This window comes from Neoarius graeffei, chromosome 1 (assembly GCF_027579695.1).
Source record: "Neoarius graeffei isolate fNeoGra1 chromosome 1, fNeoGra1.pri, whole genome shotgun sequence".
NCBI lineage: Eukaryota > Metazoa > Chordata > Actinopteri > Siluriformes > Ariidae > Neoarius > Neoarius graeffei.
In genome coordinates this window covers 72,663,061-72,688,783 of record NC_083569.1, presented here as the reverse complement: position 1 = coordinate 72,688,783, position 25,723 = coordinate 72,663,061, and the positions used below count along the sequence as shown (strand labels likewise).

Below are 25,723 nucleotides of genomic sequence, written 5' to 3'. Positions count from 1 at the left end.
CCCAGTTTTTTGTCCCCCCCCAGTTCAAAAAACGTATCTGCGCCCCTGCGCATGACATCAATGCGAGGGACGCTTCGGGCTGTGAAGGTTCTGAATCTTCTCAATGGAAGGACGCAGAGGTTAGGGAGCTGATTTCCATTTGGGGGGATGCAGCTATTCAAGCTAGATCGGATGGGTCATACCGCAACCGGGCGGTTTTACTTCCGTAAACACTGGCCATGCTCACTGCGTGTGACGTCGTCGTATCCTGCAATGCGCATGCGGAACACTTTTAGGTCGCTTTTCGTTCATACTGAGGATCACATACAAGTCGCATATATTTGTTAATGTGAACGACCTCACAAAAAAATCGGATTTCACAAAAAAATCGGAATTGAGCATTAAGCCTTGCAGTGTGAACGTAGCGTTTGTTCATTGCTCTGTTGATAGTGGGCGGGGCTTGCTGAGCGATGAACTAGCTAGTGTTAACCCTCTCATGTTATTTGCCCTGTTGATAGTGGGCGGGGCTTGCTGAGCGATGAACAAGCTTTTTATCTGTAGCGTATTAACTAAAATGGGGCAGTCGAGCAGTAACGTTAGTTCAACACAGTAGCAGAGACGCTTTCACGTAAAGGAGTGAAGTTGGAGTCTTGTTCCCGGATTTGACTCGGCTCAATAGTGGACTTGACTCAAAATTTTCTTTAGTGACTTGGACTTGACTCGGATTTGAACACTAGGGACTCGAGACTGGACTCGGACTCGAGGTTTAGTGACTTGACAACACCACTGTTACTAACAACACTCACACGGTAGATGTAATCTACATCTGGCTCACCAGTGGATGATACTACTCTTCCCATCACACCTTTTCACTGACTGTCTAGCTCATGTGTCCATATTAAACGTTAATATCACTGTAAAGATTTTATCACAATATACTACATAACCATAAGACCTTATTAAAAATTACAAACAAGTCTCATTCGGGAGCATTTTAGGACGCGCTTCAATCATACTTCACACCCACTATGCTGTCAGATTATAATTTAATCCTTAGAACATTTGCTTTCATGCATTAATGTCATTCAGTATAAATACGCATGTGATTATCGGAAATCGCGCACGCTGATCGGTTAAGAGATTCGGACCATTTCTCGATTATCACCTCGAGTGACTCGGCAAAATGGCGGTCAATCGCTTTGTTACTGTAAGTGAGGAAGAATTACAAATTATGAAAGAAAATGCTGTTCCTAAATGCACTAAAGATGCTGCAAAGTTTGGTCTAAAACTATTCAAAGGTAAGGTGGAATTTAGATTTATTTTATCCGTTTCAAAACAAAGTATTTTATGTGACTCGGTATAGATGAGTGACACAAACCTGTGCACATTACATTTGCATGCGCTTTTGAAGATTGAAATAAATTTTTTAAATATGATTTTTAAAATAAATAAATAAACAAACCACCTGTGTATTTATACTAAAACAATTATCCACCTCAGGCTCAGTGAATATTGGTGAATTATAACCTTGACTTCAGCTCGGCTATTATCCACCGATATTCACTTTGCCTTTGGCGAATAACTTAATTATTTTTTTCGCGGTCCGGTTTCCATCAAATCCTGCGCTCTGATTGGCTGGCGAGCGGGTCTGTATCCTACGGTACGGACCCCGGTTACAGACCTCTGGCGACTCGCTTGTTCACAACAACAAACATAGTAGCAATTTTTTGTCAACATGTATTTTCACATTTCTCAGGAGAATAGCATTAATTTTACAGCATGGATAGCGATAACGACAGTGTTCACAGCGAAAGCGAGTTTTACTACCCTGAGGAAGAAGAGATAAAAGAAAACATTTCAGGAGAAAGCTAAAAACCTCTAACTGTTGATAACACCGAGCAAAAACATGGCTGAATCCTGAATGACTCAATTTTGTATAAATAGGGGACTACATAGGCGGCAAAATGTAGTTTTTTTTCCTGCCATGGAAGTGCACTTGTATACCGAGGAGGAAGCAATTTGCATTACAGCCGTGAATGAGGATTCAAAATGGTGGCTCGGCTCGGTTTTCCCTTTTGGGCACTCTCGTTTTCTGTTAGAATTTGGTAAAGAACAAAATAAATATAGTATTTACCAGCTTAAGGTCGGTCCGTATGGTGAAATACCATGACCTCGGCCTTGAATACTGACCTCGGCCCAGAGGGCCTCGCTCAGTACTTTCAAGACCTCGGTCACGGTATTTCATGATACGGACCTCCCAGCTGGGAAATAACATATATTTATGATTAACTTGTACTCAATATTATCAAGTATTTATTTGGTGAATTAGAATTATTCTGAAATGGAAATTTGTTCCGACAGCCGTATTGTGAATCTGACATTCGTTTTCTTGAGTTACATAAAAACCTATGTTGGCACATTAGATAGGGTTTGATCTGATATTAAAAAGTGATCAGTCTAATACAGAAACACAGCCTTGTAGCGTCCGTGGTAATTCTGCGAGTTGAAATCATGGTGCCATTATCAGTACATACATGCTGGGCATGATGGGTGGGATGGGTTATGAAGAACAGCACTGGGTTCAGATTATATTCTTTCTAGTGCCAACGCAATAACATTTGGTAACTGAATGTAAGAAGAAAAAAAAATGCCAAATTAGCTCAGTGACTGAAATGCTGGTGCTGGCCCCTGCTGTGCACTATTCTCCTCAAGTCAGCAAAGCCATTGTGTCGAACTATCGGATCGGTAATCAGACTCTACGGGCACTGATGTGGAGCTGGCTGCTCTGAGCTTGGCATCAGTTAAAACATGGCTGTCAATTTAATGAATTAAAAGGCAGGCTGATCTGCGCTGAAGCAAAAGAAGCATGCTGAACCAACCTGGGAAGAAGCCAGGAGAGAACTTATGCAGAGACACAGTCATCACTTTGGAAGTGAAGCTGAAGGCATCTTCTACGCCTGCATATCAGACCACAGATCAGATCATGAAGAGACAGGCTGTCCATTAAAAAAAAAAAAAAAAGTAGCTTTTATAGGTTGATAACATCATGAGATATGCTTAGTAGACCTACACTTCGGTTAGACCACTGCATCGATGAAACTAACTGCATGAGCTAATTTAGAAAAAAAAAAAACAGATGAAATTGTGGATATACAACCCCAATTCCAAAAAAGTTGGGACAAAGTACAAATTATAAATAAAAATGGAATGCAATAATTTACAAATCTCAAAAACTGATATTGTATTCACAATAGAACATAGACAACATATCAAATGTCGAAAGTGAGACATTTTGAAATTTCATGCCAAATATTGGCTCATTTGAAATTTCATGACAGCAACACATCTAAAAAAAGTTGGGACAGGGGCAATAAGAGGCTGGAAAAGTTAAAGGTACAAAAAAGGAACAGCTGGAGGACCAAATTGCAACTCATTAGGTCAATTGGCAATAGGCCATTAACATGACTGGGTATAAAAAGAGCATCTTGGAGTGGCAGCGGCTCTCAGAAGTAAAGATGGGAAGAGGATCACCAATCCCCCTAATTCTGCGCCAACAAATAGTGGAGCAATATCAGAAAGGAGTTCGACAGTGTAAAATTGCAAAGAGTTTGAACATATCATCATCTACAGTGCATAATATCATCAAAAGATTCAGAGAATCTGGAAGAATCTCTATGCGTAAGGGTCAAGGCCGGAAAACCATACTGGGTGCCCGTGATCTTCGGGCCCTTAGACGGCACTGCATCACATACAGGCATGCTTCAGTATTGGAAATCACAAAATGGGCTCAGGAATTTGCCAGCTAAAACTCTATAGTTCAAAGAAGAAGCCGTATCTAAACATGATCCAGAAGCGCAGACGTCTTCTCTGGGACAAGGCTCATTTAAAATGGACTGTGGCAAAGTGGAAAACTGTTCTGTGGTCAGACGAATCAAAATTTGAAGTTCTTTATGGAAATCAGGGACGCCGTGTCATTCGGACTAAAGAGGAGAAGGACGACCCAAGTTGTTATCAGTGCTCAGTTCAGAAGCCTGCATCTCTGATGGTATGGGGTTGCATTAGTGCGTGTGGCATGGGCAGCTTACACATCTGGAAAGACACCACCAATGCTGAAAGGTATATCCAGGTTCTAGAGCAACATATGCTCCCATCCAGACGACGTCTCTTTCAGGGAAGACCTTGCATTTTCCAACATGACAATGCCAAACCACATACTGCATCAATTACAGCATCATGGCTGCGTAGAAGAAGGGTCCGGGTACTGAACTGGCCAGCCTGCAGTCCAGATCTTTCACCCATAGAAAACATTTGGCGCATCATAAAATGGAAGATACGACAAAAAAGACCTAAGACAGTTGAGCAACTAGAATCCTACATTAGACAAGAATGGGTTAACATTCCTGTCCCTAAACTTGAGCAACTTGTCTCCTCAGTCCCCAGACGTTTACAGACTGTTGTAAAGAGAAAAGGGGATGTCTCACAGTGGTAAACATGGCCTTGTCCCAACTTTTTTGAGATGTGTTGTTGTCATGAAATTTAAAAATCACCTAATTTTTCTCTTTAAATGAGACATTTTCTCAGTTTAAACATTTGATATGTCATCTATGTTCTATTCTGAATAAAATATGGAATTTTGAAACTTCCACACCATTGCATTCCATTTTTATTTACAATTTGTACTTTGTCCCAACTTTTTTGGAATCGGGGTTGTAATAGTGAGGAGATATTACCATCACCATGGTGAAGGTCCACGTCTACATAAAGCACCCTCTCATATTTCTCCCGCAGTTTGAGGATCCCCAAAACAGCATCATTTACGTAGCAGAACCCTGATGCCTCGTCCCTACAAAACACACACACACCCACACACACACACACCCACACACACACCCACACACACAAAATTTATTAAGAAATGACCAATACCACCATTGCATTATATCAGAAATATAACTCTCATGGTTTTTCACTTGGCTTATAATTCAAAGTAATTTTTTTTCACTTGGTTAAATGCCTGGATTATTAGCTCATCTGGCCGACAGGCAATGAGCTTATGCCATCATGTGTTGTCCGTCATCTGTCCAGCATCGTCTACATTTCACAAAAACAGGTACCCTATGGCAGGGGTCTTCAATCCTATCCGCAAAGGGCCGGTGTGGCTGCAGGCTTTCATTACAGCCAAATTGGAGGCTCACTTGATTGTTGACTGGAGACGAGGGTGAAATGATTAAACAAGTGAAATCAGGTGTAGCTCCTGCTTGGTTGGAATGAAAGCCTGCAGCCACACTGGCCCTTTGTGGATAGGATTGAAGACCCCTGCCCTGTGGGTACATGTGGCTACTGCTTATAAATAAAATTGTTCTCTGATCCCACGTCCATACAGTTAAAAATAAATAAATAAATAAATAAATAAATAAAATCCTTAACTCAGGTGCAATATATGTATATAGGAATCATTGTATATAAAATCACTTCATTTTGCTCTTACTTATGTTATTGAACTTACACTACTGTTCAAAAGTTTGGGGTCGCTTTGAAATGTCCTTATTTTTGAAAGAAAAGCACTGTTCTTTTCAATGAAGATCACTTTAAACTAATCAGAAATCCACTCTATACATTGCTAATGTGCTAAATGACTATTCTAGCTGCAAATGTGTGGTTTTTGGTGCAATATCTCCATAGGTGTATAGAGGCCCATTTCCAGCAACTCTCACTCCAGTGTTCTAATGGTACAATGTGTTTGCTCATTGCCTCAGAAGGCTAATGGATGATTAGAAAACCCTTGTACAATCATGTTAGCACAGCTGAAAACAGTTGAGCTCTTTAGAGAAGCTATAAAACTGACCTTCCTTTGAGCAGATTGAGTTTCTGGAGCATCACATTTGTGGGGTCGATTAAATGCTCAAAATGGCCAGAAAAATGTCTCGACTATATTTTCTATTCATTTTACAACTTATGGTGGGAAATAAAAGTGTGACTTTTCATGGAAAACACAAAATTGTCTGGGTGACCCCAAACTTTTGAATGGTAGTGTATTTAAATGTATTCTTTTTTCAGACGATTTTATCTTCTATTTTTAAACATGTTTACTACTTCTCTGATTCAGGAGCTTGGTAGCAAATTTGAAATTCCCTCCGGGGATTAATAAAGTGATGCTGATTATATATATATATCCAAAAATGAACAATTTAAAAATCACAGACGTAAAATATACCAAGTGTCTGTACTTTATATTATTCTCCTCTTACAGTTTTCGAAACTGAAACCTCTGAACTGAGGCTGACATACACACGCTGTCGCCATGACCCAAACTCTTATTTCCCAGAAATGGCCCGGTGCTAGAGCTCAGTGGTCTCAATACTCTTTGACAATTTCCTGTAAGAACTCGGAAGTGCGTCACATCTACATCACGCATGGGACCACTAGCGGAAGAAGGCGAGGAAAGGGGGACGACCTGGAGTATATTTTAAAATAGGAACGCACTTTCCCTCGGTAATCAGCATAAACATATCTGAAAGCGATTTCTTTAGTCTAATCCATTTATTTCAAATGGTGAACCGAATTGTATACACTCACTGACCATTTTAATAGGAACACCTGCACGCGCAGCACACAATTGTTACACTCATTCTTACAACACGATGACATACTGGCTACAGCCTCTATGAGGCAATAGCCACAAAAAAAATCGCTTCTTCTCTCTCAATTCTTCACCAATTTTTATTCGTTTTGGCAGGAAGGTTGGTCTGCCTGGAGTGCATATGACTTCTACCCAAATTTACACAATCGCAATTAATAATGAAGATATGGAGTAATTAAACCCTAACAAGCAGTTTCCACACAAATCACTTCTTCTCCCTCAATTCTTCACCGATTTAGATTCTTTCTGGCATGAAGGTACGGGTACCTAGGGTGCATATAACTCCTACCCAGATTTTCTTAATTACAATTATTAATGAAGTCATGGACTAATTAATCCTTAACGAGCAGTTCAACAAAAATCGCACCTTCTTGATCAATTCCTCGCCGTTTTGGATTCTTTCTGGCAAACAGGTCAGTATTCCCAGGGTGTATATAGCTTCTGTATACATCTTGTATATAGTTTGCAACATTAATTGCACAAGGTGGCCCACTTTAGATTGTTCCTTCTGGGCTAGACGGGGCCAGCGTTAGCTATACCGTCACTGACAGCCTCGTTCAAAGATCTTCTGTGTTGATATTTTAGGATCTAAACTCTTTATTTTGATGTAATACATTTAGAAGAAACAGTGAACGAAGTCATACATGGCACAGGACACTGGCGTAATGCATGGAAATTACAACCATATACTGAATTAATGCACTACATCAATTTAATAGTAACAACTTACACATGGACTTGCATATCAGACCCATGGTAGCGTTTTGTAAAAGTCAGAGTTTAAGTAAATTTGTTTCCTGGCATGGGAAAATCTTCAGTATGGAAGACTTGGCAGGTTTTGGGGTTTTTTCGGTCACCTGCAAGCTGCATTTTTTTTTTTTTGGTCTTCTCATCTCATCTCATTATCTCTAGCCGCTTTATCCTGTTCTACAGGGTCGCAGGCAAGCTGGAGCCTATCCCAGCTGACTACGGGAGAAAGGCGGGGTACACCCTGGACAAGTCGCCAGGTCATCACAGGGCTGACACAGAGACACAGACAACCATTCACACTCACATTCACACCTACGCTCAATTTAGAGTCACCAGTTAACCTAACCTGCATGTCTTTGGACTGTGGGGGAAACCGGAGCACCCGGAGGAAACCCACGCGGACACGGGGAGAACATGCAAACTCCGCACAGAAAGGCCCTTGCCGGCCCCAGGGCTCGAACTCAGGACCTTCTTGCTGTGAGGCGACAGCGCTAACCACTACACCACCATGCCGCCTCTTTTTTTTGTCTTATTAACTTCAAAAATAAAAGAGAAAAAGAGAGAAAGACCAGGGAGGAAACAACTGTTTATAGCTGTTATAATTAAATTAAACATTGTTCACATTGGCAAACGGCTGTGGTGTCAGTGTAATAAATCATCTCAGGACATGCTGTTATAGGAAAATAATCAAGGATGAGATGGTGTGATGCGGCTGAGAGCAAAGAAATATTTAGGCTTTTTCCAGAGGATGTCATTCAACGGTCTTAGTATGTTTTCTGGCATGGGAAAATCTTCAGGATGGAAGGCTTGGCAGTTCCCCCCCCCCCGTTATCTGCAAGCTGCATTTTTTTTTTTTTATCTTATTAACTTAGAGAGAGAGAGAGAGAGAAAGAAAGAAAGACCAAGGAGGGAACAACTGTTTATAGCTGTTATAATTAAATTAAACATTGTTAGCATTGGCAAATGGCTGTAGTGTCAGTGTAATAAATCACCTCAGGACATGCTGTTAAAGGAAAATAACATTGAGTACAAGATTGTGTGATACAGCTGAGAGCAAAGAAATATTTAAGCTTTTTCCAGAGGATGTCATTCAATGGCCTTAGTATCAAAGTATTTTAAATATCGAATAGTTTTTATGACGATCTCCAGACCTCCAAGTCTATGACAAGTTCTAGACTTGATCTCCAAGTCGAAGGCAAGCTCATGACAAAATGTTGAAAGTATTTTGATTAGAAACCGTCAAATATATTGTACTAGAGACAAAGGCCGGTCTTCACAGAGCCAGCACTCTAAATGTCTGAGCACTGTTCATCTTTTGTCTGAGTGCTGGAGAGCTCGCTGGGGCATCTCTGACCCGTCAGCCAGGACAATCAAATGACTGTCTATAAGCACAAATTAGAGCTCGATCTTTTTTCAGCAATAGCAAAGTAGCAACAAAGCATTTAAACGGTGAGCTTCGGATTTTACAGAGTGCAGTTTTAACTTTTCATTGGTTTTAAATAAATAGATCGAGACGTCCATGTGAGAAATATCAGTAGTTTGACTAATATGCTCGGGAACATTTAATCCGTTGACTCAGTCATTGTTCAAAAGGTTAACAAAACAGGCTTGCTGTGTGCTCTTACTTTTTGGCATGGTGCCAACCTCCTGCCCAATTGATGGCAACTTTACACTTTCCATCCAGCAGACACTGGGCGGCCGTCAGAGTGGCTCCACCAACTGCAGCTGCGTACTCGAATATACCCTCCACCACTGGACAATCATACCCTGGGGGTGGCAGGGAAACAATAACAAGTCGCACTCAAACAGAAAATCTGTCAGCTGCATTGTTTTCTTTACTATAAGAATAATCAAAAATTCTATCCCCACAATGAATGTCAAAAATCTAAGCACACATGGACATCATCCAACATAAATTTGAACTCTCATCATGCTGTCAGACTCGAACTGAAAATGAACTGGTTTTAAAGAGCGTTTGGCCTACACTGTCCTCTGGTGTCTGACATGGGCAACCACACGATACCATAATGCACATGGATGTATTTTTTCCATAAGTCTTCACTAACTACTTTGTCCTGCTGAGTGTTGCAGTGGATCGGGAATCTAAAGAGGAACACTGGGCACAATGCAGGGACGCACTCTGGATCACAGGGAATTGTAGGACATCTCACACACACACACACACACACCTCATCCTCATTATCTGTAGCCGCTTTATCCTTCTACAGGGTCGCAGGCAAGCTGCAGCCTATCCCAGCTGACTACGGGCGAAAGGCGGGGTACACCCTGGACAAGTCGCCAGGTCATCACAGGGCTGACACATAGACACAGACAACCATTCACACTCACATTCACACCTACGGTCAATTTAGAGTCACCAGTTAACCTAACCTGCATGTCTTTGGACTGTGGGGGAAACCGGAGCACCCGGAGGAAACCCACGCGGACACGGGGAGAATATGCAAACTCCGCACAGAAGGGCCCTCGCCGGCCACGGGGCTCGAACCTGGACCTTCTTGCTGTGAGGCGACAGCGCTAACCACTACACCACCGTGCCGCCCCCCCCACACACTAATTTACACCTGGGGGAATGGCATGTTTTTGGGAGGAACCCAGTGGAAACCCACACAGACACAGAGAATATACAAAGCTCCAGCTAGATCTCTCCCAAAGGACTGATCCCCAGACACCACTGCGAGATAACATAACTTGTATGTGGAAAGTGCATTTTTGCAATTTCCATTATGAGGGAACTTAATTTTAAGAAAGAATATAGTCCAATGGAAAAAAAAGAGCAACATTTGTTTCCTGAGAGTGATTTCAACTACTTCAAAATACCAACCATTATATTACTAAAGCTGGGGACTCAAGACAAGGAAGGCAGCACCCCACTGCGTCATTACATTACAGGCATTTTTCAGACGCTCTTATCCAGAGTGACGTACAACAAGCCCAGAGCAGTCTGGGGAGCAGTTGGGGGTTAGGTGCCTTGCTCAAGAGCACTTCAGCCATTCCTGCTGGTCCAGGGAATCGAACTGGCAACCATTTGGTCCCATGGTGGTATAGTGGTTAGCACTGTTGCCTCACATCAAGAAGGTTCTGGGTTCGAGCCCAGTGGCTGACGGGGGCTTTTCTGTGTGGTTTGTATGTTCTCCCCGTGTCTGTGTGAGTTCCCCCCCCACAGTCCTTAGTTTAACATGGGGCAGCCTTGAGCAAGGCACCAAACCCACAACTGCCCACTGCTCTGGGTATGTGTGTGAGCTCATTGCTCACTTTGTGTGTTCACTGCTTCAGATGCGTTAAATGCAGAGGACGAATTTCATTGTGTTAAAATGTACATGTGATGAATAAAGTTGTTGTTCTTCAAAGCTGTTTCTCTAACCGTCAGAGGTAGACAAAAAGTACCCAAGTTCATTACTGAAGTCAAAGTACAGATCCCACTGGTCAAATGTTACTCCAATACAGTTGTACAGTCAAATTTTTAACCAAGTTAAAGTACTGAAGCACTTGCTTTTAAAAATACTTAAATATTAAAAGTACATTTTCTGTCAACGCATCGTTGTATTATTGCCACAACGCTTACAAAACCTAACGCCTCTGAAGCAACCGACTGGATTTACTGACTAGCTTGTAGAACCTGTCGAATAAACACCTTTAAACACAGATTTCTACATTCTGTTTATTTGGTAAGATTATGCTGAAACATATTTCTGAAAGGACTTCAGATAAGTTAACGTTATTTATGTTAGGGTAACTCTGTTTTTACATGCTAACAGCATCCAAGTTAACTAGCTATGTGTTAGCGTTAGCCGTGGACAAGGCTATGGCGACTTGGCGGGCAAATCCATAGAAAGTCATTTGACTAACCAGACTGCATAGCTATTGCAATGTTATCGCTAGCTCTAAAAGCACAGACAACTTCACTGCAAGCTTTCTCTTGGAATAAAATGTTTATATAGGTCAATATGCTTTCGCAGGTTGGGTGGCGAGTTTTTGTAGGCCTTGACGTCCTTCGTTTTAGGCAAACAAAGCAAACAACTAAAAACAGAACAAATCTTTAATCCTTTCAGAAAACTGAAACATAGGTTCTAGGCAAAGCCATGAGTGCGTGCATTCCCCAGAAGAACGGCCTCCTTCCATCAACTGATCAAGTTCATGCTGAGAAATCATTGAACTTGATTTTATAGTCTATTGACGTGACCCTAGTGATTACTAACAGGCTGTCTCAGTGTCCCATGCGGAAAAAAAATCAAAATCACGTTTTAGAAAAAAAAAAACCCAAACATCCACTTTCAGAGCTGCTTCATAGTAACGAGGACCTTGATAGAAATGTAGTGGAGTAAAAAGTACGATATTTGTCTGTCAAATGTAGTGAAGTTAAAGTCATAAGTTTCCAAAAAAATAGAAAATACTCGAGTAAAGTACAGATACTCAAAAAGTGTACAGTACTCAAGTAAATGTACTTCATTACTGTCCACCTCTGCTAACCATTAGGCCGTGGCTTCCCCCACATTTTAGTCATGATGTTACAAAAGGCACCAAATAATAAAATGTCTAAATAGATGGCCTTTGACATGGTTCCCATGTGATGTTAAAGTGCATATCCTGGACCAAATTCGTTTTTTTTTAATATGAAAGTATGTCCCTTTACACACTCATCCAGAAGGGTAATTTTGCACAAGTCCATCTGTCTACAGCAGAAAAAAATAAAATAACAAAACGCATCTGGAAAAATCCCAAGGGAGTCTGGAGCCAGATTCGTGACGTCACCTGCGGAAGCGCCAGCAGGCTGCGCGAGCTTTGCACGGTTTCAGTGCACAGCCTGTGTACACCAAGCGCTCCCATTTCTCTCTCATTGTCCGGTCTTTTGGGAAACGATGAGTACTAATCCCATCAAGATTGGTGTTGCTACACCCTCCTACGATACATCTGTTAACCATTTTAATAATTACACGATAACGTTGAAGAAATTTGCAGAAAACCACCAGGTCGTTTTCTCATAAACAAACCAGCGCTGACGTAGGATTCAGAGGGAGGCGTCCCACACGCGACGTCATGAAAATCAATGTTTCCTGGGAAATCCAAATGCCAAGTTTTTTCAGAGGCGGACCAATTCGCCTCAAATGGCTTGATTTCAACTGAATTTTTCTGGTATTGCGCAAGGTAAAAAAAAAAATTGCACAAAATGCAAAATGTGACAGATATTTGACCAAAGTTTAATATAAAATAGGAGAATTACATTGCTCTTGCTCCTGAATTTACCTGTGATATGCACTTTAATGCATCAGAGAACCAGTACCTTCTTACAGAAGAACAAAAATACAGCACAGACCGAAAATTAGCTCCAGAGTCGCTAAGCATATTACAGATATCTGACAAAAAACATATTTAATGTGTTTCAGGATGCAGTTTTCCTGTAGCCTGTCTACTACTTTGCACATTTTGTTATCCCCCTCGATCTGTTCATCAAAAAACACAATCCAGTGTTGATGAGGTACGTTTGATGGACGGCACAGTGGACAGTCAGATCTGGTGAGTGGGTTGTTACTACATCTATGATAGATAGGTTGAGACATTCCAAAGACATTCAACAACATTAAAAAAACCCACACTATTACACAAAGTAAAATCTATATAAATACATAAACGCAGAAAGTCTTACCCAGCCCAAAATCCACTGACTGAGGGTCATCATTGTCTCCATTCTGGCTGATCTTGTGCAGGTGCTCGAGGTAAGAGTGTGTGTGAAACACTGCCATCTCCTCCATCGTAGCCACACGAGGCTTAACCACACTGGAATGTTATTCAGAATATTACACACACGAGCTAATGCGAGATCATCAATCTCACACTCTCAGTAAACCAGGCACTAAATAGCTGCACGTTTCCTCATCACTGGTGCAGTAAGTACCCTCATGAGCACAGCTTTTTGTACCTTTACTGTGCACTTACCTGGAAATAATACATGTAGTTTGGTACTTTTTTTTTTTTTTTTAAGTGAGAGTGCACAGACTCCAAACCCAACTACGCTAACGTTAGGAAATGTTTTCTAAATGAGATAAGCAAAATATAATGCACCAGCAATGGGTTAGATAAAAACAATAGTGCTTTTATTCAAGAAACTTTCAATACCTCGCACAAGCACTTCATAATTTAATTTATATACTTAAACATCAAACATTTTAGATACCCGATCCTGTTTACTCATTTGTTTATTGTTTCTATCATGCTATTTTGCACTACATATATATTTGGATATTGCAAATACCTGAACCTCATCTCATCATCTCTAGCTGCTTTATCCTGTTCTACAGGGTCGCAGGCAAGCTGGAGCCTATCCCAGCTGACTACGGGCGAAAGGCGGGGTACACCCTGGACAAGTCGCCAGGTCATCACAGGGCTGACACATAGACACAGACAACCATTCACACTCACATTCACACCTACGGTCAATTTAGTGTCACCAGTTAACCTAACCTGCATGTCTTTGGACTGTGGGGGAAACCGGAGCACCCGGAGGAAACCCACGCGGACACGGGGAGAACATGCAAACTCCACACAGAAAGGCCCTCGCCGGCCACGGGGCTCGAACCCGGACCTTCTTGCTGTGAGGCGACAGTGCTAACCACTACACCACTGTGCCGCCCATACCTGAACCTGTTTTGCTTATTTCCCAATATCATATCTTTTTTTTTTGTACCACATGTGCAGTTGTTTGCACATTTGATGTCTTTTATTGCCATTACTATATTACACATTACAACATAAGAGCTGTTTTTTGTTTCTCTCCTGCCAAAAATGGCCTTTTGAGATGAAAACTAACTGCGTGGAATTTCAGAGCTACAGGTCGTATACTGGACATGGTTACTTGTGGTGAGAAGACACCACATGATGCATTTCTAAAACTGACCACCTTTCTTATAGTCCACAAGAATAAGGGATACAAAGTGAAAAATTGTTGAAATGGATGCGATTTTAAGTACAAATTTTCAAGTACTGTGCAGCGATGTTTGTTCATGGTGGTAACTGTAATAACAACTGAAGTGGTGACGATCCTTATGGTTTTCCAGAGAGGAGACTTTTTGACAGTCACACATTTCAACCACATGTGAAGCTCCGCTGCAAACGTGTCTCAGATCTGTTTCAAGTCCTGTTTTTTTTTTTTTAACTGTGCAAAAACAGAGTACTCTGCTTCAAAAGAGACAAATATTTCCTTTAAAAAATAATTTACAACCTCATCATATGGTCAGTGTTTTTCAGAGAGGACATTTTCGACAGACAAAGGATACTGTCCGAAATGCTAAGTTTACAAAAAAACATGTAACTTCCACTTAAATATCTTTCTCTTGCAAATGAAAGTATATGTCCCAAAGTAAAAAACATAGTTAGTGCTAAAAAATGTGATTCTGAATTTAACCAGTATTATAATACATAGGGCCAAATTACTCAATTCTGATTGGTCAATCAAGGAGGGCTTTTTTTCCTTAACACGGGGCTGTATTTCTGAAATGCTATTGGCTAGTTCGTTGCTTGGTTACGGTTACAAAAATTAGCAAATTTTGTCAACAAAATGGCTGACTCAGTAATGCCGCGTTTCGCTATATTTGACGAAGAAATGATAAACCAATTGAAAGCTGCAAGCGAAAATGAAAATACCAAAAAAAAAAAAAAAAGTACGAATTTTTGGCTTTCCGTGTTTAACAAATGGGCCGCAGAAAGACAAATAAACGACTCTCTAGTGGCATATGAATGCTGTGAGTTAGACAAGGTGGTATCACAGTTTTATGCAAAAGTGAGGAAACAAAATGGGGAAAACTACAAACCAGACTCTCTTAAAGTGATGCAGGCAGCATTGGATCGGCATCTGAGACAAGAGAAATATCCGGGATCAATCCTGAAAGATGTAAATCCTCGTGTCGTGTCACCGTGTTATGATGAAAGACGCTTTAGAAACTGATTCAAACGTGCAAGATAGTCTTGCGCCCTGATTGGTTCAGAAAATGTGAATGACAAATGTTGTGAACTTGAATGGTTTCCGAAGTATGAATTTGGCCCGATATATTATAAACAAGTAATCGTATGGTTCCTCGTAAAACTAAGGATCAATTTCACTCGTGATTTCGAAGTTTTGAAATCACTCGTGAAATTAATCCTTAATTTTACTCAGCCCCATACGATTACCTATACAAATCTAAGTGTAATAATTAAAGTAGAATTAAATGAAAAGACAACAAGGACAAAACTGAGCGTGCATTTGACTGATATTTATAAGAACTTAGAAGAGAGACATTCCTGCTGTAGGTAGGGCTGGTGTGTCCCTGTAAAATAAGGGATAAGAAACTCCAGTGCATACATACACAGGACCTAGATGCAGGAGGTAGCTGGTGTTATTCAAAAAGATAACAATGATTGTGAAACAGCCTTGTATCATATTTATTGTATTTCTATCTATGCTTCTTCACCTGTCTTTCTGCTACTGTTAACACCCAAATTCCCCTGCCTGGAGACGGGATGGGTCTTGTACAAATAAATCTGTAAGTAGGTAGTTAGACACACACACACACACACACACACACACACACACACACACACACACTAACCTCATATAGTTTAATAAGCCATAAGCTTCAATCAGGGAATGCACCATACTCGCCTGTGGAGATAAACACAACAAATTAACGTTTTAGGGCAATTCCATGGGTAACTGACACAACATTCAGAGGGTTTAAAATTAAACTGTGTGGCTATTATAGAAAGAGCAAACTCAAACAAATTTATGATGACTTAAGGCCCAAAGACCATCTTGGACAACACAGAGTTTTTCCCAGATATGAACATTTGTGGCATGCAGATAACATTGGTAACTGACGCAACTTGGAGAATTCGACAACCGTGAACACACAAGTCCAGACTAGGGATGTTAACCGATGACCGTTTGACCGGTGGTTGACCGAATCAACGTCAACCGGTTAATTTTTTTTTGGTTGTCGGTTAAAAAAAAAAAATCAATCGTTTTGAAGCTGCCGATTTTGGAATGGAGAACCTGGAATTCTGTGTTGTAAACGCTTGGGGCATGCCATGCGGTGTAAGGACGACAGCTGACAAATCAGAAACACCCATTCAGTCATGGCCCGTCCTCCCGCCCCAGTTAAAGACAGCTGCCACTCGGCGAAAGAAAAGTGTAGACACAGGCTTTTTAGCTTACAAATTACTATTCTGTTTTTTTTTTTATTATTATTAGAAGGCACATCGAGTTTAGTCCTGCCTTGGCCAGTGCATTCTGAAAGTATGTTTCGGATGCCGCCTTTTTCACGGCTGAATCGTGCAGATCCGATTTTTTTTTTTTTAGGGGGGGCGTTGGAGTGTCTGAATAATTTCATCAGAGTAAATTCTGTATTAAAAATTACTAAATAAGCAAATGCCGTTACATGAAACATAGGAAGTATGAGAAGAAAACAGTAAATCAGTAATTCCGTACAGTAAAAACAGTAATTCCACGAAAACTTGCGCAGCTTTCTGATTTACTGTTTTCTTCTCATACTTACACTTCCTATGTTTCATGGACTGTAACGGCATTTGCTTATTTAGTAATTTTAATACAGAATTTACTCTGATGAAATTATTCAGACACTCCAACGCCCCCCCTAAAAAAAAAAAAATCGGATCTGCACAATTCAGCCGTGAAAAAGGCGGCATTCGCCAAAAGGCGCGCCATTTGCATCCCTGTAAACTCATAGGTTAACCGACTTTAACCGGCTAATGAGGCTCGGTGGTCGGTCAAGATTTTTTTTAGTTTTCGCCATCCCTAGTCCAAACGCCAATTTCTGTGAAACTTGTTGCAATTTTACTAGTATACAATGAAAGCAATAAACCATGAAAAAAATGTTTAGAACTGACAGTCGCGACCATGGAATGTACAGTAACTGACGCAACATTCTTGGTAACTGACGCAACACTTTCCAAATTTACATATGATTTGATGTACAGAGAGAGATGAAATGTGGTAATTTTCTCTTAGTCATAATATCAATCAGTGAACAAAGCTACTTGTTAGATCTAAAAGGCCCCAAAGCTGTGATAATGACTCAATGGAATCAATTTTTTCATGGAAATGTAAAGAATAAAGTCCATTTGATATAAAACACAGTTTAACTTACCTGATGAGGACTTTTGACAGCAGTTTGAGTGCTTCTTTGTGTCTGTTAGTTTTGGGTTTAAAGTATGTGCTTGGAACTGCCAATTTCAAAATGGCCGCCAGTCATGTGACATGAGTTCCCCACAAAAATATTGACTGCAGTGAATGAACCAATCATTACTAATAACACCATATATACAAAATGAATTTTCACCCCTTGGGTTGACCATTTCGTGGAATTGCCCTTTATTTTAAAAGTTAAACATTGAAATTACAAACTAACAACCATTACCTTTCATGTATAAGTATTATGTAAAAGTAAGAATCTGTAAATTAGGTTATAACGAGCTACATATCCTAAAGGCAAGCGTATACACTGTCATACATACAGGAGATTTTTTCGATGGAATAAAAACATGTATTCTATTCACTTCTAGCAAATTTCATTCATTTGGTTTGATAGCATGCAATATTGATAGCACAGGGGCGTAGCTGGGGGGGTCCGTGACCCGCCCTTTGTCAGACCACACATTTTTTCAATAGCCGCATAAGAATATTAGAAAAGCGCACACTAATTTTTCTAATTTTTTTTTTTAAACTAGATTGTCACATCGGCCTCATTAGGGTTTCTATAACCTTGACTTCCTGTGGTTTGGGTGCGAAAACCCAGTTTGTCCGAGTGTGTGTGGGAGAGGCGGATGTAAGTGGAGATATGGTAAATAATGCACAGTGCGATATGAGCATAAAGTGCGTGAAACGCACACAATAGGCAAACAGTCCGAAACAGCAGGCAAAGTCGTAATCGAGGAAACAGGCAGGAGGTCAATCAAGGCGTGGAGAGAATATCAGAGGCAAAACTATACAAGATCAAGGGACAAGAAACAGGGGTCGAAAAACCAGGAGGTCAACAAGGACAGAGACAGGAAACAAGGCTCAGTAAGGCGCACTAGACGCGGCGTAATACTTCGCATCGTCCTTGCTTGGGCGCAGTCCTTAAATAGCCCAAACGTAGTTCACTGATTAAAGACCAGTGTTCTTTGTTAATGGTGCATGTGCCGGAGCTCGTTAGGCGCACACGCAGGCTGAGGCGCGCCTTCAGGTGCACGAGCCAAGGTGCGCGGGACTGAGACCGTTCTGCACAAGCACAACATGATCGCACTAGAAAGCATGGTCAAGCTGCCAGTGTAGCTGCAGTCTTTTTAGTTGCGAATTACGAGCATTTCCTCATGTTAATAATTCGCCATGTCAAAGCAAGCGAAACTTTCCTTCTTCTTTCGACGTGAAGAGAGGTAAGCAATTCATTATGTATTTTTTCCATCAAAGTTGCATTTTGTGGCTTCGAAGCCAAGTTTTAGTGCCGTTTCTAGATCACAACATCAAGAAAACGTGGAAGAAACGGCAATAATGGAAGAGCTGGTTTCTAAGCTACCTAAAACTAGCAATGGGAATTATTTTTTGTTACATAATGCACTCAGGCTGCCAGTCAGTGTGTGACCCCCCCCCCCCTTTGAAAAATCCTAGCTACGCCCATGTAGCATATCGCTTATCCTACGTGTATAGGCCATTTACAGGAATTGGTCACGTGTCAATTTTCCCCATAGCAACAAGCCTGTGGTGGGCAAGCTAACTTGACATTCCTTGACAACCGTAAGAGTTTGACTGGCGATGCGAAGCAATCCATTTCTATAATAGCTGTTTTTACCTTTTCTACTCTCTTTTTTGACCCGAATTTTCGTGTGTACTTGGAAAAAGTTTGTGGTTTTAACTTCTGTCGTAAGTTAAAGCGAATCATTGGCCATAAAAGAGAGGTTTTTGGACTCAAGTTGGTCGCCACTGAAAGAAATTCACGCGCGAAATGGCGGATTTCCCAGGTATGTTTATAACTTATTATAATACATAGGGCCAAATTACTCAATTCTGATTGGTCAATCAAGGAGGGCTTTTTTTTCCTTAACACGGGGCCGTATTTCTGAAATGCTATTGGCTGGTTCGTTGCTTGGTTACAGTTACAAAAATTAGCAAATTTTGTCAACAAAATGGCTGACTCAGCAATGCCACGTTTCGCTATATTTGACGAAGAAATGATAAACCAATTAAAAGCTGCAAGCGAAAATGAAAATACCAAAAAAGTACAAATTGTTGGCTTTCCGTGTTTAAAAAACGGGCCGCAGAAAGACAAATAAACGACTCTCTAGTGGCATATGAATGCTGTGAGTTAGACAAGGTGCTATTGCAGTTTTATGCAGAAGTGAGGAAACAAAATGGGGGAAACTACGAACCAGACTCTCTTAAAGTGCATTTCCTGGACCAATTTCGTGTTTTTTTTAATATGAAATTACGTCCCTTTACACACTCATCCAGAAGGGTAATTTTGCACAAGGCCATCTGTCTACAGCAGAAAAAAATAAAATAAAACGCGTCTGGAAAAATCCCAAGGGAGGTTGGAGCCAGATTCGTGACATCACCTGCGGAAGCGCCAGCAGGCTGCGCGAGCTTTGTGAGGTTTCAGTGCACAGCTTGTGTAGACCAAGCACTCCCATTTCTCTCTCATTGTCCGGTCTTTTGGAAAACGATGAGTACTAATCCCATCAATATTGGTGTTGCTACACCCTCCTACGATACATCTGTTAACCATTTTAATAATTACGCGATAACGTTGAAGAAATTTGCAGAAAACCACCAGGTCGTTTTCTCATAAACAAACCAGCGCTGACGTAGGATTCAGAGGGAGGCGTCCCGCACGCGACGTCACAAAAATCAATGTTTGTCGGGAAATCCAAATGCCAAGTTTTTTCAGAGGCGGACCAATTCGCCTCAAATGGCTTGATTTCAACGGAATTTTTCTGGTATTGCGCAAGGTAAAAAAAAAATTGCACAAAATGCAGAATGTTACAGATATTTGACCAAAGTTTAATAAAATAGGAGAATTACACTGATCTTGCTCCTGAATTTACCCGTGATATGCACTTTAAAGTAATGGATTGACATCTGAGACAAGAGAAATATCCAGGATCAATCCTGAAAGATGTTACTTTTCAAGAATCACGAAAAGTCCTCGAGGGAAAAGTGAGAGATTTGCGAAAACAAGGAACGCTTTAGAAACTGATTCAAATGTGCAAGATAGTCTCGCGCCCTGATTGGTTCAGAAAACGTGAATGACAAATGTTGTGAACTTGAATGGCTTCCGAAGTATGAATTTGGCCCTATATATTATAAACAAGTAATCGTATGGTTCCTCGTAAAATTAAGGCTCAATTTCACTCATGATTTCAAAGTTTAGAATTTTCAAAACTTCGAAATCACTCGTGAAATTAATCCTTAATTTTACTCGGCCCTATACGATTACCTATACTAATTTCTCCTTTTCTACCTTTATCATTCACTTAACGTGTGAAGAGTCTTGAAAATAAACACAGATATATAAATACAGAGATACAGTGGGGCAAAAAAGTATTTAGTCAGCCACCAATTGTGCAAGTTCTCCCACTTAAAAAGATGAGAGAGGCCTGTAATTTTCATCATAGGTACACTTCAACTATGAGAGACAGAATGGGGGGAAAGAATCCAGGAAATCACATTGTAGGATTTTTAATGAATTAATTGGTAAAGTCCTCGGTAAAATAAGTATTTGGTCACCTACAAACAAGCAAGATTTCTGGCTCTCACAGACCTGTAACTTCTTATTTAAGAGGCTCCTCTGTCCTCCACTCGTTACCTGTATTAATGGCACCTGTTTGAACTCGTTATCAGTATAAAAGACACCTGTCCACAACCTCAAACAGTCACACTCCAAACTCCACTATGGTCAAGACCAAAGAGCTGTCAAAGGACACCAGAAACAAAATTGTAGACCTGCACCAGGCTGGGAAGACTGAATCTGCAATAGGTAAGCAGCTTGGTGTGAAGAAATCAACTGTGGGAGCAATTATTAGAAAACGGAAGACATACAAGACCACTGATAATCTCCCTCGATCTGAGGCTCCATGTAAGATCTCACCCCGTGGGGTCAAAATCATCACAAGAACGGTGAGTAAAAATCCCAGAACCACACGGGGGGACCTAGTGAATGACCTGCAGAGAGCTGGGACCAAAGTAACAAAGGCTACCATCAGTAACACACTACGCCGCCAGGGACTCAAATCCTGCAGTGCCAGACGTGTCCCCTTGCTTAAGCCAGTACATGTCCAGGCCCGTCTGAAGTTTGCTAGAGAGCATTTGGATGATCCAGAAGAGGATTGGGAGAATGTCATATGGTCAGATGAAACCAAAATAGAACTTTTTGGTAAAAACTCAACTTGTCGTGTTTGGAGGAGAAAGAATGCTGAGTTGCAGCCAAAGAACACCATACCTACTGTGAAGCATGGGGGTGGAAACATCATGCTTTGGGGCTGTTTTTCTGCAAAGGGACCAGGACGACTGATTCGTGTAAAGGAAAGAATGAATGGGGCCATGTATCGTGAGATTTTGAGTGAAAACCTCCTTCCATCAGCAAGGGCATTGAAGATGAAACGTGGCTGGGTCTTTCAGCATGACAATAATCCCAAACACACCGCCTGGGCAATGAAGGAGTGGCTTCGTAAGAAGCATTTCAAGGTCCTGGAGTGGCCTAGGCAGTCTCCAGATCTCAACCCCATAGAAAATCTTTGGAGGGAGTTGAAAGTCCGTGCTGCCCAGCGACAGCCCCAAAACATCACTGCTCTAGAGGAGATCTGCATGGAGGAATGGGCCAAAATACCAGCAACAGTGTGTGAAAACCTTGTGAAGACTTACAGAAAACGTTTGACCTCTGTCATTGCCAACAAAGGGTATATAACAAAGTATTGAGATGAACTTTTGTTATTGACCAAATACTTATTTTCCACCATAACTTGCAAATAAATTCTTTAAAAATCAGACAATGTGATTTTCTGGATTTTTTTCTTCTCATTTTGTCTCTCATAGTTGAGGTATACCTATGATGAAAATTACAGGCCTCACTCATCTTTTTAAGTGGGAGAACTTGCACAATTGGTGACTGACTGACTAAATACTTTTTTGCCCCACTGTATTTGCCATTTCGCGCGTGAATTTCTTTCGGCGGCGACCAACTTGAGTCCAAAAAACTCTCTTTTACGGCCAATGATTCGCTTTAACTTACGACAGAAGTTAAAACCACAAACTTTTTCCAAGTACACACGAAAAAATCCGGGTCAAAAAAGAGTCGAAAAGGTAAAAACAGCTATTATAGAAATGGATTGCTTCGCATCGCCAGTCAAACTAACAGTTGTCAAGGAATGTCAAGTTAGCTTGTTGCTATGGGGAAAATTGACACGTGACCAATTCCTGCACATGGCCTATTACGTCACTCTAGCTAATGGAGAATGAGGATGCAATATGGTTTACGATACTGCATGGTTGTCAAGACAACATGACGTCACACGTCGGAGACGTAAAACTTCCGCGTTAGCAAGCGACTTTGTAAACAAACATGGCCGCCTGGTTTGCTTTGGAAGATTTTGAGAAAATTCTGAAAGAGAAAGACGCGTTAAACACCCGAAAGGAATGTATAATAATAATAATAATGGCTCCCCCGTGGTATATCAGATATATTCCGTTCAGCTAGCATGATATTGAACTCGTCTTTGACTCGTTCAATATCATCCAGACTGAATGGAATATATCTGATATACCACTCAACGCCAGCCAATATTATTTAAACAGACTACCTGCACTCAACACTACATAAAAAGTGGACGTTACTAATCCTAATAACAACTCGTAGCCGACTATTATAGCACACTGTAGTATATAATGCGGTTTATGACGTTGCCATGGTGTTCATAGTGAAGTAGAGCTGCTCCAGAACTCACTCTGTTTGGGACTTTTGATAAAGAGTCACAGGTCTCCACATAGTCCGGGCTGTAAATATACACCACGCTGCGTTTGGTGGGAATCCCATTATTAGAGAGACCGCTGTCACACATTTAACACCGCACACAACTCAAAACTAGTGAAGTCAGGGGTTTATAAAAAAGAAGATAAATCAACTGCTATCATGAGCTGTTTAAACAAAATCCTTAGCATCAATATCACCGACTTCCGGGATGTGGTGCGAGGAGACTTCAAAATAAAAGTCACCTTTTTTTTTTTTTTTTACAACACAAACTCTTCACGCCATGTCTATCCATCTCATCTCATCTCATTGTCTGTAGCCGCTTTATCCTGTTCTACAGGGTCGCAGGCAAGCTGGAGCCTATCCCAGCTGACTACGGGCGAAAGGCGGGGTACACCCTGGACAAGTCGCCAGGTCATCACAGGGCTGACACATAGACACAGACAACCATTCACACTCACATTCACACCTACGGTCAATTTAGAGTCACCAGTTAACCTAACCTGCATGTCTTTGGACTGTGGGGGAAACCGGAGCACCCGGAGGAAACCCACGCGGACACGGGGAGAACATGCAAACTCTGCACAGAAAGTCCCTCGCCGGTCACGGGGCTCGAACCCGGACCTTCTTGCTGTGAGGCGACAGCGCTAACCACTACACCACCGTGCCGCCCATGTCTAGCCATCCATCCATTATCTGTAGCCGCTTATCTCTGCTATGGGTGGAAGTTAATAGGCCAAGGAAGGCAGTAATTGCTTCAGACTCCAGCTCAGCTTTGATCAGCATCAGAACGTTCCAGTCAAAATCACAGCAGGGCATTTTGTTTGAAATATTACAAGTTGCAAATAATCTGTTAAAGACAGGAGTTAAGATAACTCTTGTGTGGGTACCAGCTCATATAGGAGTTGTAGGGAATGAGATGGCAGATAAATGTGCTAAACAAGCAGCTGGAAATTCCAGCATGGATATTGAAGTCGCTTACAGCAAGGCAGAAATTAAAAGTATGGTTAAAAACATAGTTAAGGGAAAATGGCTAGACTGGGAGACAGTTCTATAATATCCAGAACAAAGTGGGAAAGAGTAGAAATACCAATAGAAGCAAGGAAGAGGAGGACGCTTTTTCAAGAATGAGGTTTGGACACACAAGACTAAATAGTTCTTTGTTGATAATAAAGAAGCATGCAGATGGAAACTGAATTCTGTGGCAGCCCAGAGTCTATAGAGCATGTTATTTTGCAATGTCCTAAATATCAGGAAGAAAGACAAAGACTAATTTTACAGTTGCAAGGGAAACAATTAATGTTAAACTTGGAGGACATTCTGCAAAGAAGTTCAGGTGAAATCTGCTTCAACTATGTATTTAGCTTCTTAAGGAACACAGGTCTAATTAAAAGAATTTAGTTTTTTGTTTGTTTGTTTTTTTGTTTTGCCTTATACTTGGAAAGGTTAAACTCAAGTACCACACCCCAGTCCAGCTGGTGGCAGTAATGCACCACTGAAGCTAGTTGCCAACTGCCATAAAACAAGAAGAAGAAGAAGAATGTAGCCACTTATCCTGTTTTACAGGGTCACAGGCAAGCTGGAGCCTATCCCAGCTGACTGTGGGTGAGCGGCGGGGTACACCCTGGACAAGCCACCAAGTCATCGCATAAACAACCATTCACACTTACACCGACGGTCAATTTAGAGCCACCAATTAACCTAACCTGCATGTCTTTGGGGGAAACCGGAGCACCCAGACGAAACCCACGCAGACATGGGGAGAACATGCAAACTCCACACAGAAAGGCCCTCACCGGCCACTGGGCTTGAACCCAGGACCTTCTCACTGTGAGGCGACAGTGCTAACCACCATGCCACCCATGCCAAGTCTAAAATGTTTCAAATACAGGCTACGATTCAGTATTTCTAATATTCATGATTATCATATGACTTAATGTGTATGAATATACACAAAAGGCAACAAACACAATTTAGTCCAGACTTCTTTAGAAGAAGGAGCTAAGAAGCCTTTATTTGTCACATGTACACCCAAGCACAGACTTAAGCACACAGTGAAACTTAACCTCTGCATTTAACCCATGTGAAGCCAATGAGCGCACACACACACACACATGCCCAGAGCAGTGGGCAGCTCTGCTACAGCGCCCAGGGAGCAGTTGGGGGTTAGGTGCCTTGCTCAAGGGCACTTCATCCCATGGCTGCCCCACGTTAACCTAACCGCATGGCTTTGAACTGTGGGGGAAACCCATACAGACATGGAGAGAACATGCACACTTCACACAGAAAGGTACCCGTTGACCTCTGGGCTTGAACCCAGAACCTTATCATTGTGAGGAAACAGTGC

At 41.3% G+C, this 25,723-nt stretch overlaps 1 protein-coding gene across 3 annotated transcripts in view; it reads right to left on the bottom strand.

The window, feature by feature from the left end:
* Positions 1 to 23,576, bottom strand: part of hdac8 (histone deacetylase 8) — a 50,797-nt gene extending 27,221 nt beyond the window's left edge. Inside the window, exons 1-7 of one of the 3 annotated variants that reach the window (XM_060922667.1) lie at positions 23,354 to 23,431; positions 17,527 to 17,660; positions 15,970 to 16,022; positions 13,032 to 13,162; positions 8,995 to 9,136; positions 4,710 to 4,822; positions 2,859 to 2,936 (exon numbers count right to left, since the gene is read on the bottom strand). In XM_060922667.1, coding sequence (XP_060778650.1) covers positions 2,859 to 2,936; positions 4,710 to 4,822; positions 8,995 to 9,136; positions 13,032 to 13,162; positions 15,970 to 16,016 — 511 coding nt within the window. In that variant the 5' untranslated portion in view covers positions 16,017 to 16,022; positions 17,527 to 17,660; positions 23,354 to 23,431. Of the gene's footprint in view, positions 1 to 2,858; positions 2,937 to 4,709; positions 4,823 to 8,994; positions 9,137 to 13,031; positions 13,163 to 15,969; positions 16,023 to 17,526; positions 17,661 to 23,353 lie in introns of all 3 variants that reach the window. The other 2 variants (XM_060922741.1, XM_060922595.1) reach the window with 2 other exon arrangements.
* Between the last annotated feature and the right edge of the window lie 2,147 nt (positions 23,577 to 25,723).